Genomic DNA, 17,849 nt, shown 5'->3' on the forward strand with positions numbered 1-17,849 from the left:
TGCTTATAAATAGCTATTTACGTTAGGTACATATTATAATAAGAAGATTTAGATAGTAATATAGGTAGCCAAGAACAATAGCATAATAAGTATTTAAATCTTTCTATTTACCTATATTAAAATTTAATTCACAAAATAACTAAAATTTATGATTTTCGAATTATTATCGAACATCATTTTAAAATTATTATAAATTTATAACATTGCGTATACTTATTTATAAACGACTTGAACTCTACAACTGTATAGTATACGGTATACCTATATAGGTAGTACTATTAGTGACTTCTGGCTAGATCTTATATACCACTCATAACTGATGTAACCTAATAAACACGTTCATTTTTATGACAAACATATAAAGTAATGACTAGTGAGAAAGAAAATATCTATTTTAAACATGAACTTGTTCATATTATTGGAAAATAAGTGTAAATATTAAAGGGTTCACTTTTTTAATGAACGTTATAAAAATTGAATGATTGATTATAAATAATAGTATTATACTAGTATTTATACCTAATCAATGATTGTATATAAGAAGGTAGGTATATATAATCACACAACATATTAAGTTGATTAATATTTGTTAGATTTTAAAATTGTATGACAAATTTTAACATTTTAAGTTTTAAAATGTTTACACTATAATATAATTAGCACTGCATACTAGCAGTATTGCTCATATATGTAAAACAGTTCACTGACCAAGGCCGTAGCCAGGGGGGGTTAGGGTTCAAACCCCCCCCCCCAATTTTTTTTTGAAATATGACTGAATAGTTAGAATATCATATTTCATTACATAATATAACAAATTTATACATTAACCCCCCCCCCCAAAAAAAAAAAAAATAATAATATTTTTCTGGCTACGGCCTTGCATTGACTTATCACTAGAATCATTAAAATTTAAAATCATTAACTAATAACTATTATAAGTTATACCACAACCAATGCACTTCAGAAATAAAGTCTGTAAGCAGACTACACCTAAACACAATAATATTTATAAACACTACGGATTATAGTCGAAATAAAATGTAATTGATTTTTATTTCAACAGCTGCGTCCAAATGTTATAGCGTCAAACAACACAATAAATCTCATAACATGTAAACTGACACTTTGTATTTTAGGTTTACATAACGTAAACATTGTTAAAAGTTTAAAGTATTTAAACCACAACGGTCGTAAATTAGGTTCTTAAGACACGAGTGAACAATGTTAAACTGTTAAATTATTAATTATCCTTCCCTTCTATATTCGTTGAAAAACAAAATCAAAATATGTGAATTGTGAATTTAAACATTCAGTACTCAAAATGGATTACCGACAACCACAAGCGTGTCTGAAAGTGCCCGACTCATTGAATTTCGGAATCGATAGAATACTAAATATTAACACTGACTCGGGTAAATATTTATTGTATATTATTATTATTATATATATTATGAAAAAGGTCTACATTTCGTACTCAGAATCTTATATATTTGACTGAAATTGTTGAATTTAGTGCTTGTATCCTGTGTTATTAGTAACTTAGATTTATATAACTTCCAGAGTCTATGAGTAAAATAATAGAAATTTAAAATGCATTTTTAAATCGTAACGAAGCAGTGAAAAAAAAAAATGAACTACCTACAGAAAAATAAAATTTGTGTGTGGAAAAACATATTCATTGCTAAATTATAAAGTTTAAACAATAAACATTTTTCATACGAATATACCTAATATAATACTTTTATCAGATAATAGACGTAAATATTGTGTGTTATTGTGAGCTTTACAAATACTTACATATTACTTTATTACGTAGTTAAATTATATTAGGTAGAATTTAAAAAATTGATATAAATTTAGTTAAAATTGTAAAATATTGTATAAAAAAAAAATAATGCTCACATTTTTATGTCTATTCTATAACAAAAAAATAAACGTAAGCTTACAAATTTAGTTTTAAATACATTCAAAAATTAAACATTTCATTTGTATTTAATTTATGATAAGTATGAATAAACCCATTATACAAATCTGTATAGGTACATTTGTGCATCACTCTACTATGGAAAAAATTTAAATGATTTTTAAACAACGTTTTTGCATTTTTTTTTAATCATGGTAAATTTACATATTTTGTATAGTATAGGTATTTAAAATAAGTAATGCATTTATGAATTAAAGTCATAATCATAAATTTATACCTAATTTATGATCGGGGTACTTATTATCCAAGAATAGGGTACCTTTAAGCTTATGTATTAATTTTATAATAGATCGATCGGCGAATAAAAAAGAAAAGTGTACCGGTAGAGCAGTGTTCACTGTCACGCAAAAGAATTGGTTAGAATATTATTTCCAAATGGAAAAATACATTACCAAACAGAACAGAAAGATACTGGCTTCCAGTCTTGGACTTACGGACTTGCAAGTTAGTTGATATCCTACAGTCTACACCATTACCGTATAATTATTAATTATATTGGTTTTAAAGTCATTCAATTATTGTTAATTGTTATTTATAGGTAAAAGTATGGTTTCAGAATAGAAGGATGAAATGGCGGCATTCTGCGGCTGCAACGTCTTCAAAAAAGTAGAACTACAACAAATTCGTATAAATCTTCATTTAATCGCAAACAAATACAAGTATACAATACTAAATACTTATATAGTAGGTATATACGTTATAATTCGTTAAAAAATACATTTTATATATTATTATATATTATTGTTTAGTGCACGTTTATTATACTAGTACCTAATTACTAATTACTACGAGCTACTAGTGGCCTTCTTAAGATATATTATTATAATTTATTCGTTCTTATAATCTAATCATGTTCAATAATAAAACTATGACATAATAATAATATACAATCGTATGTAAAAAATGCATATTATACGCTATTTATCTATAATATTGTAATAATACACTTTTGGAACAATACGCTAGCAATATATTATGACACTCGCCAATCAATAATATAATATTACGTCGATAATAGTCAATATATTATAATATTATAAAATCTTCAGAAATTAAGAACAATATACATGCGTTTGAAAAATAACAAACCTTATTGCGGTGAGGATATTATACCTACTACGCATATATATATACCTATAATTATCGCTCAAGACCGTAAATGTAAATTTATGGCCGTAAATCGTTTTATTTCTTGATCGAATTCAAATCGTCTGCATCGTTGCCAAACTGCTTTTCCAGAACATATGACGGCGACGGCACCCTGTATCCGAACGGCAGTATGTCCAAACTCTGAACGTGAGCCTTGACCACGGCGCCGGTCGGGAACCCGCCGAAAGCGTTCGAGCCGCCGTCGTCTTTGGGTTTCTGATAGTCGGTGCCGCCGTACTGGCCGTATTTGTCGTCCACCACTATCGGCCGGGACGGTTGGCCGTACGACGTGTCCGGCGGCCCGATCGGCCTGCCGGTTGACGACTGCAATTGGAGAAGGCCGAACGCGCTGGTCGTCGACTGGCCGTAGGAAGACGTCGTGTCCGCCGGCACCGCGTGATACCCCCCTTTCTTCGGCGGGCCGTGTTGTTCCCTACGCTTGTCGAATTTTTCGAACGACTGGAAGAACGACTCTTCGTCTTTGTTCTTATACGTGGTCGGCCATTTCTTGGGCGGCAGCGCGGGATCGTCTTCCGGGAATGCCGAACCGAGAGGAAGCGTGCTGTCCGGCGACAGAAATTCGTCGGACAGGCCGCTGCCACCGCCGCCGCCGCCACCGCCGAAGCCTTTGACCGGCGACTCGGGCCGCCGGCGGTCGGGCAGCGATGGTGCAGATGTGCTGGCCGCGGGCCCGAACAGGTCTTGCGGTTCGAAAGCGATTGGCGACAACGGCGTGGACGACGACGAGATCAACGACAGCGGTGGCAATGCGGAAGGCGGCACGGGCACTACCAGGCCACCGACCCCGCCGACGACGACGCTGCTGCCCGGCAGTGATGGGGCCGCGGCCGCGCCGCCGGCCGCGGCGTTGTTGACTACCCGGTACCCGATGTTGGGCCCGGCCACATACTGCACCGTCCGCTGGACGCCCTTGTCGTCCACGTAAGTGTACGAGCCCTGAACGCGCCCATTTGAATCGCTCACTTCGGACCGCCGCTGGTCCGGCCCGGATGCAGTGAATCCGTACGAGCCGTCCTTGCCCAGCACGACAGACGAGTGGCCACGCGGCCGGCCGCCGGGCTTTCCGGGAGGACCGCTGTAGAACACGCCTCCATACGTGTCTGAATCTGGGTGCGCCGATTTGACGTGGAATCCGGTGCCGGCTCCCGCCTCGTACTGTACATCGTGTCTCTTGCCTATAAAAAACACCAGCGACGCGATTTCAATAAACAAAAACTGAAAGTGCTGAGGCAAATGACACGCATTGTGCGGGGATGAGTTTAAATTAAACTCGTGCTACTGATTTAAAATACTGGGGCTATTAATGGGCGACAAGTCCTTCCCAAATTGTGTCCACGACGAACACGTATATGATAATAATTGGTTTACCAAAGATAATGGTGTATACAGACACGGATCTGGTTGGATAACGTTGTATGAACCATTGTTGTTCCAATATGTTAGGATAAAACGATTGCTATTTTGTTATATATTTATTTTAAATTGCCAATTGGTGGAAATCGAATCGTGACGATTGGTAGGTATGCTTCAGTTGGTAAAAATACTCTAAGATCGATTTTAACTAAACACTACAAATTTAATAAAGTTTAAAATATTTTAGTTATAAAATTTCAATTAAAAAATGAATTTAACTATTAAAGTCTACACACTTTATTGGTAATATAATATAATGTATACCAATAATTGTATACCATCGATTATATAATATTTGTTTTTATCATGAATGTTTTATTCCATATATATATAATATATATATATAGTGGTTATTATTGTATAATAATCAATTCTTCAAGTTTAGACTACAATTACAAAATTATGGAAATAATAGGTACTACCTACTTGAATAGTATAGCAATAATGAATATAACTTTATAAGTAATCATTCACAGGTGTCCCGATTGTTAAAACGGTTAAAAGTTCTATTTAGGGAATTTGATCTCGTCTGGATTTTATAAACGCCTTAAACACCAAAGTTTTGATTAATGTTTAGTGAGCTTAACCATATAATAAGACGTTATTATTTTCACATGAGTATAATAGAATATTATTTGCGATAGGTTTATATAATATATTCACTTACCAACATCGTCTAAGTATGAATATACGCCTTCGACGTGGCCTCTGGAATCGGCAGTTTCGGATTTCGATTGTGTGGGCGTTCGGACGGTGAACTTGTAGCTCGGGTCTTCGTTTGGGTCGTAATATCGGTCATAGGCCGGATCGTATTTGGAAGAATCTGTGGGCACAGGTGGGTTGTAAGGCAAACGGATTTGCGATAGATCTGTCTGTCTGGCAATATCTGGTCCTCGTGCGCGAAAACCGCGAGGGCCGGACGAATACGACGTTTGCACGATTCGTCCTGTTTCGGGACTTCTGGAGCCAAATCTGCGCGTGCAATCGAATCATGATATGAGTACGCATTAAAAACAAAAAATATATTATTTGTTTATTATATGAATATAAAATACTATTTGTATTTTAAACGACTGTTGGAAGTTATGTAGGTACGCCTTGACCTTATAAAACTATAAAAACGATTACTACAGCAGGAAGTGCAGAAACGTAATTGTTGCGTTTTAATTAAGAATTAGTATATTATCATTTCGTGTATCGCATCCAAATAATCAAACGCGTGTACATAATTTATCTAATAATTATTAATTATAAATTAAAATGCGTCTATGTTAGGACACATATTATACACACATACAAAGGTAAGTATTAAGTATACCTTCCGGATACAACATTGTCCTTATTAGCGGCGGCCGAGTGGAACTGGTTTCTGTCAGCGTACCGGAACGCGTACGATCCGTCCGACGACCTGTCGGCAAAATCGCCTTCCGTGGGCGCCTGTCGTTTGTCCACTGCCGACCGCCGCCCGACTTCTCCTGGCGTAGTAGCTGCTGCTACTGAAAACGTCAACGACATTACCGTCAATGTCCATCGGACCGATAGCGCCATTACAACGGAACTGAAAAATCGAAGAATATTTGTGTTTACATAAATCGACCAACCACTGCAGTGTTTCTGTGACTTCTCAATATGAATATTACTCGGTAAAATACTATTGAGAACGAAATTTTTAGTAACACGGTTGGGAATGCTTATTTATAATTTTTTGTCCAAAATCGCTAAATTTGATAATTTTTATAAAATTATAAAGTACGTACAAAGCTGAATATAGGCTAGGCAAGGTATCAGTCTACAAAATTTTAGGATTTCTAACGTTTGATTTATTTATGTAGCTATATTTTTTATAAGATTATAATTTACAACTAAATATTTTTATGCGTTTATCACATAGTTATTATATATATTATATACAAAATTTATTTATTATTTTTCGTTACATTAATATTTTCAATTTAAAAAATCGCAGTCGATTCATCGCTGCCACAATTTGACACGATCGACTACATGTATGATATTTTACCTATTAAACGTCTATTCGCGCGTATCCGATACTCTGCGTAATTGCGCGCCTCGCGTAACGGTCGCCCGCAGACGGTGATATCTTACTATATATACATTGTACATAATAATACCGTGTATTACCCTTACACTCGTATAACATATATATGTATTGCAATAACTCTATTCTCTATTAAAATATATTATATATAGATATATCTACTTATGTACGTAATTTTCAGCCAAAAAACAATATATCATTAGGCATCCACACGTTTTCTGGTTCGATTCACATCGTGATAATAACATTGTCGATGACATTGTATTTCTTACATAATATAATATTAAACGAAATTACGGTATACGATATTGTAGCTTGATTACCAGACTTCGTCCCGGGTTAAAATTATCTTTCAATCGATTTCTGTGTTGCTTCAGTTGAAATGTATAATATACACATACGCAATTACAATAATTCGTTTTACGACTTTTCACATTATAATAATTCTGGATATATTTTCGATGTAATCATAAAACACTGGAGGTAAATCCGACATCGTTTCGATTAATCGTCCTCGTAAATCCAATATCGTTAAGATAGTATTATCTGTCTTAATGTCTTATGTATTTACATCAAAAATATGTCCAGAACAATAAAGAAGGCAAATCATTACTTACCTACCTATTGAAAATCATAAAGGTTATAATTATATAATATATGTGTTTGATTTTAAACACTTAAATTAGTTTAAATATCTCAAATAATTGTATAAATCGTATATAGTTCAAATTAAAGCCTTCTATCGGAAATGTATACATAGAGTTAATAGATAGATTGGTGTTTGTTCGAGAACAAACGCGGTGATAAACCCCGACTCCATGATATTCTGCAGTTCTAATGAATAATGAATATAATACATTTATATATTAACAACAACAACAATAACAATAATAATAATAACATATTTAAGACGGAGTACTATAAAAAGAATCACATGAACCGCCGCAGCGATGAGGGTCATCGTCAATTCATTCACACATTACATCATGTTATTATAATTATACAATAATACGTATTATGTGTGTATATATTTTATATCTAATATGTAATTAGTAAGTATAATATAGTAAATACAGAACAAATATGGTATGAAGTAGGTCTCATCAGCAGTTCCTTTATTAATAAATAACATAAATTGTATACGACAATTTAAAACAATAATGCATTTAAATTTGAATAAGGATATATTTTGGCGATAAAAAAATAATAAGATCAAAATACTTAATTATTTTTTATCGTTGTTAATTTTTGATTTTACAATTTGTAATTGTATTAACAATAAATACTTACTGGTGATTGTCTATGCTAAAAAAATTACCTACTAATATCCATTATTTTCACATTGTATGACTAATTGTATAATATTTTTCTAATAAAAATGTAATCGTTTGAGACGGCGCAATGTGCATGCAATTTAGTAGCATCAGTTAGCAGTGTTGTTGACATTGGTAATCGCGTGTTAATATATTATTTAATCTAGCAGTAATAATTATAATGTATGGGAAAACTTAAGAGAATATGATATGGCCAAGGATGTATTTTATTTAAGAATTACTCTAATTACATAATATACACACGACTTGCATCATTTTTTGTGAAAAATATATAATATACAATAAATATATCGTATAACAATAATACAAATTAAATTAATAAAAAATAAAAATAGAATTTTCAAAGCTGCTCATGAAAATAAAATGTAACTTTAATCGATAACAATCAGTATATTAAAACTAAAAAAAAATTGTATGTGTTTTTATATGAAAACAATTGTAGGTAGTACCTATAATATAATCAATATTTAGTAAATAATAGTTATAAATCCATTTTGATTTTTCATGATATAGATTACAGGGATCTCCAAACTACGGCCCTCGAACAAATTTTAACCGACCCGCGCCCCTCATAGGATAATAAATATACAAGATGATATATCTAACATTTAAAAATTAAAAATTGTATGTGTTAATGTGTTATAATGTATGTATGTATGTGTGTGTACTATATATTAGGTCACTATTATAAGTGAGTTAAATTTGAATTTAATAATATAGCATTGTATTCGAAAAACAATTTCGAATGGAAACAGTCTATCAAACTAAGTTACCAAATGATTTGTTTATTTGATATTGCTATTAAAGTCATTTTTTTCATTTTTAGTATCAGAATTAGATAATATATTTTTTCAAAAATATTACGTTTATTACGACTTACGATTATATTATTGGTATTTAATAATAATAGTAATATATTATACTTAATATTTATATTATATTATACCAACTAATTTTTAAGTTAAACCTTTTTAAAGTATAAACTATAAATTAGATCAAATGTGATATCCAAAACTACGTTTTGAAAATCAAAACATTTTTTCGACAACTTATCGAGCACTTGTACACAAAAAAAACACATCATTGTAAAATTAATACATTCATAGCTCCCCATTCGGAAACTAAAAATAAAAATGCTTGTATAAACAATTTTCATTTTTAAACTGAAAACATTAAGTATCTATTTTCTATACTTGTTGATATTTTTTCTTATTTCATAGTAACATTATTTATCTGTTTTATTAACATGAATATATTTTTTTTGTAAACTCCCTAGGGGCCTAATGTCTGTGGAAAATAAATAATTTTATCACGTCTTCTTTATGTTATAGCTATAACGGGACGGACCCAATACAAATAAACTTAGATATTAATTTTAATGATAAAGTATTAATAGTATTATTAATATTAATGTAGTGATAAACATTATTTTCATAAATGGGTAAACAGGACTGGTTTATTTCCTAAATATTAACGACAAGTCCTCGTTCGATATTATCATCATTCGAACTTTTCACAAATAAGTCACAGAACAAAAAAAAATATGAAAGGGAAAGACACTATAATATGTCTACACTTCTACAATATTATAAACAGTATAAAATATAATATACAAACATAACTTTATTTATGTTTTGTAACTATACAATATTTAAGTAAAAAATGATATGAATATTGGTTAAGTCATAATTTTTTCTATATAATTTCTTAATTTTAAAATTTTATAATTCTAAAATTAATGTTTAATAAATTTTGAATTATAGTGTTAACTTTTGGTGGAATGATTGTAAACAAAAAATATAAGTTTTATACATTTTCTAAAATTATGCCTGTTTTGGATAATTTTAATTCTGTTCTTTTAAAATTATCATTAAGAGGATGTTACCCATGCATTTGTTGTCTCTGTCTTACACACGCCCGACCTAGCAAAATTTCGTTCACTAGTTTCAATAGTGTGCTTTTAATTTTGATATTTTAGAGTGAATGGACCAATTATACAATTTTTAGATAGTAACATTATCTGTGCTTAAGCGTTTGTTTCTATTCTATAGTTTAATTTTCAAGCGAGATAAGAGCATTTTGAATTTGTGATATTTCACTGCATAATTGCTCATAATATGCTTGAAAAAATTGAAAAATCGCCAACGCTTAAGCACAGATAATGTTCTTATACCTAAAAGTCAGATAATAGGTCAATTTAATCTAAAATCAAAATTAAAAGCACATTATTGAAACTAGTGAACGAAATTTTGCTATGTCGGATGTGTGTAAGACGGTGACAACAAATGCATGGGTAGTGTCCTCTTAAGTTACACATTGGGTTTCAATTTTAAATTAGTTTAAAATCATGATAAAATCAAGTAATAAAATAAATTCAAATAAATCAGAAATAATATTTTCATACCAAAAACATTTTAGTTTCAATATTTTAGCTGTTAATGAATTGGAAAATATCATAGTACATATTATTTATTTGATTTGTAATATTACTATTATGAAATGTTATAAACAATGCATATTATATTGACGATATTATTTATCTTACAACAATCTGATGGAGAAATTCAGTAAGAAATATTATAATATACACCAAATATATACTTAATATCAACTGTTCTAGACTTAAAACATTTATAAATAATAATCGCAATTATCAGAAAATTATTCTACATCAACATTTTTATTTTCCATTTAAAAAATAAAATATGAAACTTGACGCTTTTAAATATTGTGATAATGTATTTATTTTCTTCGTCAATTATAATTTATAAAAACTATGAGTAAATTTAAAAAATATAAAAATTTCACTGTCAATATAAAATAGTGCACGTGCCTATACGTTAAATATTTATAATGTATGTATAAATATTATGCCTAATAATTATAGGTGATAATATTTATATAAGATTAAATACTTACAAAAATATTGAAATCCCGAAGAAAAATGAGTCTATGTATATTTTTGAAATATTTCTAAACGATTCGGAGGTTTTAACAGGTACGCAGACTTATTTCGAATGCCGCCAAAACAAGTGGCCGGCGGTCTTTTCGTTCTATGCAGAATCGACTTATACATTTAAGGTCTTGTCCATTGCACCGTGAAGATGCTAAGAAGATACTACTGACGTCACGGTCAACAGGTGCCATTGGTATATTGTTAATTTCAATTTTTATATTCGAAATATTTACCAACAAAAATCACTTTGTTATCCATTGTTAAGCTCATGGAATTTTAATTTATCCTATTGTATACATTTATAGATACTACGAGTATAGTGTATTATATAAATAGGGTGCTTTAATTTTTGACCTGAATTAATATTACGAAATCATTTAAATACCTAGCTAATTGTTTGTAGAATGATAAGTATATATAATAGTATACAAGTATACAATATATAATTAAAATATAAGGACATATTATATAGATTTTTAAAATAATTGTATGTAAAAAATATAATAAAATAAATCGTATATACTAAATAAAAATATATATTTTTGGTGGATTTGTTCTATATCAAGATCGACGAATTTAGTAATACCAAACTGTATTGAATAAGGTGCTTGATGTATTTTATCATTTTTTATGAGTTAATTTAAAACTGCAGAAACACCACCACAATTTAAATATTTGTCCATAAGATATTTTAAGTTTAGTCAGTAATCACATGACTGTCTTTAAGTATATTATAATTAATCAATCTTTAATAGATATTTATTAAACGTTTAATACCGTTTAATATTCTCTTCAGTGGCATATGGAATAGAAAAGTAGTTGGTAAACTAAATAACATAATTAAGTCACTCAGGCAGGTAGCAAAGTTATAACTTATAAGTTATAACTGACATTCAAAACTAAATTTGGTTGAAAATTGTAATTAATAATAAAGTTGTTATAAGAAACCTTTTTCTTAGAAAATTAAATACCTAACAATATGGTATTATAAATATTATTTTTTATCGATTAAGTGTAAAGTAATATTTTAAGAGGTTAGTAAATTATATTATAATTATTTGAGCAACATTAATTTGTTTTTATGTACAGTGTACACTCATTACTCGGTATAAATACACACCGAACTGATACTAATAGTATCACTATGTAATTGTACACAGAATTTTTGTATTTATGTGACACGATATTAGCATAACTAAGAGAGTATAGTATTAAAAATTAAAAACAAAATAAATATAAAAATTTTAATACATAAATACAAAAGTTTTTTAGTGGTGAATTTAACCACACGATTTTGAATTTTAAACCATTATTAACCATCTATTCTATGATAGTATTTCATGTACAGTATTACTATTGTCATTCTTTGTCCGTGGTGTAATACAGCTGTATTATTATTTTTATGATAAATATGAAAAAAATGCTTTTATTGTAAATTATTTTGTGATATGTTGAAAATAACCGAGGTTCAAACATTTATTACAGGTACACTTGCGCATACCAATGAATATTATAGTATAGTTATAGTTAATAGTTACTATTGTTCAAATAATGAAGAAAACACAGTTTGTTAATAGTTATGGTTGTTATAGGTAACTCATGAACGTAGGTACATGAATAATGTACTAAGATTTTTTTATTAAATAAAATAATTAAATACGTATTATGCTTATTAAATCACCTTGTGTGTAACAATAGGTTTTAATAATAGTTAACCACGCATTACCATTTATATCCAACTATCCTACAGTCAAATTATAAAATGTTTTTATATATATTTAAGTATGTGATCAATTATAACATTTAGCATTTTAGTATTTTATGAAAAATTAATTGATTCATTTTGGTCAGAAAAATTGTCAGAACCAGATAACCGCAGAGTACTTTTATATAGTATATACTAAAATATAGATACCAATATGAATACAAGATAAGACTGATTGATTTTAGTTTACGTTTAAACTGCAGTTTAGGTTATCGTGTATTCAATATAATTATTGGATTACCTACAAATAAATTTAATTAAAATTTATCGAATATCAATTTTCTATAATGATTATATTTAAAAACGGTTTTCATAGAAGTATTGTTGTAGTGGGCAATGATTTGAATGAATGATTAAGATTTGTCAATCGTGAGGTTATTGGTTTATGAACGTATATTTCCAGGATGTCTTCTAACCACAAAATAAGCTAAACGACCTTAAAGATAATAATAATAATAATAAAAACTTAATATCAAATAAAATAATATTTTAACTTAAATCTAAATTTTCATTATTTTGTATAATATTATAAAATAAGGAAATAACAATTAATTTAGTATTCTATTTTATCAAAATAAGTTTAACTAACAATTTTACTACAATTTATTTTTTTGGTAGGTAATTAACACAGCTACGACAATTAATTTGAATTTAAATAAAATAAAACTATATATTAAATATTAATTAATTACAATTTAAAGATAGTTGGTTATGTACAATTTTAGTATATATATATAAGAATATAAGATACAGTCAAAGAAAATTTTTTTAAACTTGACGTTGGCTTAAGTTATTCAACTTATTTTCGACTCCACAGTTCTAAAATAAAATAATGAACAAGGTATAAATATTAATATAGTTTTAATTTTTTTTTTTTTTTTTACTACATACTTCTTCAATTTTTTCACTGACGCATTCAAACATTTCATAAGCAAGATCACACGTTTGTCCATCATCTAAAATTAAAAAAAAAAATTATAATAATACTCTAATTAGTCTAATTAGTCTAATTATTAATTACACACTGTGTGAGTGTTAAAATTTTATTAATTCATAAAATATTAATTATGTGTTTTATGAAAATTAATAATATACAAATAATAAATGTGTGTTAAACGTATCTCGATTGTTTACGAATTGAAATTTTAATCACCTTATTTAAATATTTGATTTTATTATTTTTACCACATCAAAATATTTTTAAAATAATGTGATAAAAAAAACCATTACGTATTTGTGTGACCAAAATCGTTAAAAATTGTTTTTAAACAAAATGTAATTTTGAATTTAAAAATGTAAAGTTAATAATATTACAAAGAAAAGTTATTTTATGATAAGTAATACAACGTTTCAAGGTTACTATTACTTTCTATGGTTTTATATTCATAAATACTGAATAACATATTAATCCTAATATATATTTTTTATTTTTATCACCTTAAAGTAGAGTGATTTATGTATATTATAAACATTTGATTTGTTAAAGGAAACTGAATTTCATATAGCCTATATAGTATATACTATTTACTAGCTGTATGACTATTCCAGTAATAGTTACGAAGATTTTTTTATTATTAGGTACTTATAATCAAACAATCTTACTGTTTTATATCGTAATTATACAATTTTGCTTTAAAATATAAAGTATTCTTTAATTTCTAATTTGGAAACTGCATAAAACTTAAATTACTATTTGCCTTGTTTTAAATTAATTAATTTGTATTTTATCAGACATCAGTGTTACGTATGTTATTAACACAACTTATTGTGACTGTTAATTAGTATTATACAAGATGATATAATGACTAATACTAATATCGATATAATTATATAAATGATATTAAATATTTATTATGTTTCATAAATGTTTGTTACCAAAACTTTTGGAGGGTTGTTGCTGTTTCAGTTGTTGTGCGATGGAAATACAATGTCTAACTGCAGATAATGTAGCCATATAGTAATTTCTGTCCTGAACTCCTTCGTTGTACAGTTTCATCAAACCATCAACTACCGGAAAGCCGGTTTCATCAACCTAAATTAATTATATCGTATATAGTATAATATTATGTAGACCAATAATCATATGATTCATTCTGCGTCAAAATAAGATGAATGCAGCAAATATAGGTGTAGTTACTACATAAAAAAATTATACTCAACTGCTTTCACTTTCTTGTAGACGCACTGGAGCAAACACTGAAAACAATAATTACTATATTACTATTATAGAAGAGTCGTAATAAAATTTATGTGCAGAAATGGGATATATTTTGTTTTATTATTGAATGATCAAGACCATTTGGAACAGGTTTCAGTTATGCAATAAGTGAATGTTTTTTTTTTAATAGCTCACTTACTTTTCAGATTAGGTATAATACTACAACATGTTACTACTACTGCGGACGGGTATAAAGCGCTTTTATAATAATACTTATAAAAGCATATATACAACATAATTTAACGGGTGCAATTTGCTTCCGGTTCTGTCCTATTGTGTAATAGGTATGATAAATTTCGAAATTTTATTTGTATACTTAATATTAAAGTGTTTATGAGTATGATGCACTGTAAGTTAAGAAAACTCAAAGGTTTTTATAGTTGTTATAAATTATAACTAATGAAACATAAAAGCAGAATATCGTAATTTATTTATTTATTAATATGTAGTAAAATATTAAATATAGAATACTTTAAAATTAATCATTACAAATAATAATTAGTTTATAATATATAATTTTTCTATATTTTCTATATTATAAATTAATACTGTATTTGAAAATAACAAACTCAAACATTTAATTGAACACAGTTTGCATCTACGAATAGTAACTTCCAAGTCATGATATTCCTTATAGTTTCTGAGAGATTTTAATAAAATAAAATATGTAAATATTTTAGTGAACCTCCTTTCTTAGTATGATAATATATTTAACAATTTTAAAATAACTAAAGCCTCGCGAACTTTTTATCCTAAACTGAGATGGCTGTCTATTTAGTACAAATTTTAATTTTTTTGATCATTATTTTAGTAGAATAAAAAATTATTTACAAGTAATTATATTAAAAGAAAACAAAATAAACAATATGAAAAATGGTATATACTGGGTGAATTTTTTAACAATATGAACTCAGTATCTCAAAAAATATAAACGTTGTTTAAAATAAATATTTTTGTACTATCTATTGTTCATGAACAGGCGGCTTTCTAATGCCATCTTTCCGCGTATATTGAGTGTATAACTTAATTTAATGTACCTATACAAATAGATTGGAAGTATACATTTCTTTTAGTAAAAAAAATGACACACACACACACATATGTGTATATTAATGTGTATACATAGTTTAAACCATTTAAAACATGATTATTTATTCTACAACTTTAATCGTCATAATTTTAAAGAACCTTTTTTTCATATTTTAAATTTCATACTTCTAAGAGAGATGATATTTTTTTTTTTGAAAATTTCAGTAAAAATCGAATTTGTTTTAAGTACTTATTTAAATTTTATAAATAATCTGAAAAAATAGCCCGACATTTTTAGGGTATTCCTGTTAAAAATTGTCTAAGCTTTATATACCTACCAACTTAGTACTCGTAGAGCTAAGTTTTTAGTAAAATTTTATTTGGTAATGACTTAAGAATATATTTATTTATTGAATTTTTTTTTTAAATTTTATTATTATTATTATAATTTTTTTCTGAGATAATGAATGTTAACTATAAAAAATTGTCCTGTTTAACTTTTATTAACATCTTAATATACATCATTATTGAGTAAATAATGTTTGGCTAAATACGAATAATGAAAAGTAATTACTAAGTAATAATAAACAGTCTTTAAAGAACCAGTTATAATGGAAACATTATTTTTAATACGTTATATTTATTTAAGTTAAAACTCAAAACGAATAAAGGCTTAAGGCTTTTATGTATAGACAATTTTTTACAAGCAATGAACTTATAATTTACCTATAACTTGTTTGAAGTATTAAAAAAAATATTCATTATTGTAAAATATAAGAATTAATCAATAATTGTATAACTTATGATATAAAGTAATTAAGTAATAATGTATTTACATACGTAAGAATTTATAATATTTACTAACAGTAATTTTTTGGGGTGTTATAGTTAATTTTATAATTTAATTAAAAAATAAAATATGGTTTTCTTACCCCCGCAACTCTACGTTCTTCATTTGATAAATCTTCATCAGCATCCCTTTTTGATCTACTATAGCTGGGTGTATTTTGTTCTAAAGTGCCATCATTAAGAATATCTAAAGCTTCTGTAAATTAATTTTATTTATTTATTAAAATCAATTTAATTAATGTCTAACGACGTTTTTTTAAATTTTACCTTGAAGTAATGCGGATTTGATTTCTTCTTGGCAAATATTAATTATTATTTCAAGATTTAAAGGTGCTTTGTCGGGAGCTCTACATTTTCCTGATAGCTTTGCATGAATAAATAAATTTTAATTAATTAACAAAGTTTTATTAGTGATATAAAGTATAATAAATAATTATGAAAATACTTACTTCTTGTTTTTGACAGTAAATTTCTAGTAATCCAAATCCAAAAAGTAGGAAAACCACCAAAGAATAATTTCCACGCATGTTTTGTTTGAAATAGAAACACTAAATAATATATAATATTTTATAAATTTGTATTTAATACTATTATTCTTATAATTTCCTCTCGAACGTTGTGTATTTGAGTTGTTGCTGTTATCAAATACGAAATTCAAATAAGACTTCTGGTACACACACGACTACTTTCTTTGTAGCGAGTGCAAGCGTGAGTGGCTTTATATTAATTATGTCACTGGTCTCAGTGTACGTGTGTAAGTATGTTCATCATTATGAAAAACCGGTACCAGAAAACTCTAGCTAACCACAATCCATAACGAGATCATTGTGTATAGATATACAAACGAAGTATATGTGCTAACCATAAATTCAGGTTATTTTGATTGGGTCATCATATTATGTTATCCACACGTGATTATATGCATATTTATGAGTTAATTATCAGTGACCATTAATGGTTAAAACTTAAAAGACACGTCCAATTATTAATTTTTATATGTACAAAAAAATAATAAAAATAAGAAATGTATGCCTAAAAAGTTGAACTTATTATAACATATGATTTTCACGAA

General features: G+C 28.1%; 3 protein-coding genes across 4 annotated transcripts; 1 reads left to right on the forward strand and 2 right to left on the reverse strand.

The window, feature by feature from the left end:
- The first annotated feature begins 1,226 nt into the window (after positions 1-1,226).
- On the forward strand, positions 1,227-2,661 carry LOC126548986 (H2.0-like homeobox protein). Of its 2 annotated transcripts, none has more exons than XM_050197186.1 (3): positions 1,227-1,412; positions 2,274-2,428; positions 2,541-2,649. In XM_050197186.1, the coding sequence occupies exons 1-3, from the start codon at positions 1,322-1,324 to the stop codon at positions 2,592-2,594; spliced, it is 300 nt and encodes a 99-aa protein (XP_050053143.1). In that variant the 5' UTR covers positions 1,227-1,321; the 3' UTR covers positions 2,595-2,649. The 2 variants fall into 2 exon arrangements, with proteins under 2 accessions (XP_050053143.1, XP_050053142.1); XM_050197185.1 differs by having other exon boundaries at positions 1,254-1,412; positions 2,523-2,661.
- A 52-nt stretch (positions 2,662-2,713) lies between these two features.
- LOC114130202 (uncharacterized) lies at positions 2,714-11,030 on the reverse strand. The gene is made up of 4 exons (XM_027995120.2): positions 10,880-11,030; positions 5,886-6,125; positions 5,235-5,539; positions 2,714-4,329 (listed from the first exon to the last, which is right to left on the reverse strand). Exons 2-4 carry the CDS (start codon positions 6,113-6,115, stop codon positions 3,170-3,172), a joined length of 1,695 nt encoding a protein of 564 aa, XP_027850921.2. The 5' UTR covers positions 6,116-6,125; positions 10,880-11,030; the 3' UTR covers positions 2,714-3,169.
- A 2,295-nt stretch (positions 11,031-13,325) lies between these two features.
- Positions 13,326-17,524, reverse strand: LOC114130207 (general odorant-binding protein 70). Its single transcript, XM_027995126.2, has 7 exons — positions 17,227-17,524; positions 17,045-17,141; positions 16,861-16,973; positions 14,842-14,877; positions 14,557-14,713; positions 13,573-13,637; positions 13,326-13,500 (listed from the first exon to the last, which is right to left on the reverse strand). Exons 1-7 carry the CDS (start codon positions 17,302-17,304, stop codon positions 13,450-13,452), a joined length of 597 nt encoding a protein of 198 aa, XP_027850927.1. The 5' UTR covers positions 17,305-17,524; the 3' UTR covers positions 13,326-13,449.
- Positions 17,525-17,849: the final 325 nt, after the last annotated feature.

The sequence above is a fragment of the Aphis gossypii genome, chromosome 1 (assembly GCF_020184175.1).
Source record: "Aphis gossypii isolate Hap1 chromosome 1, ASM2018417v2, whole genome shotgun sequence".
NCBI lineage: Eukaryota > Metazoa > Arthropoda > Insecta > Hemiptera > Aphididae > Aphis > Aphis gossypii.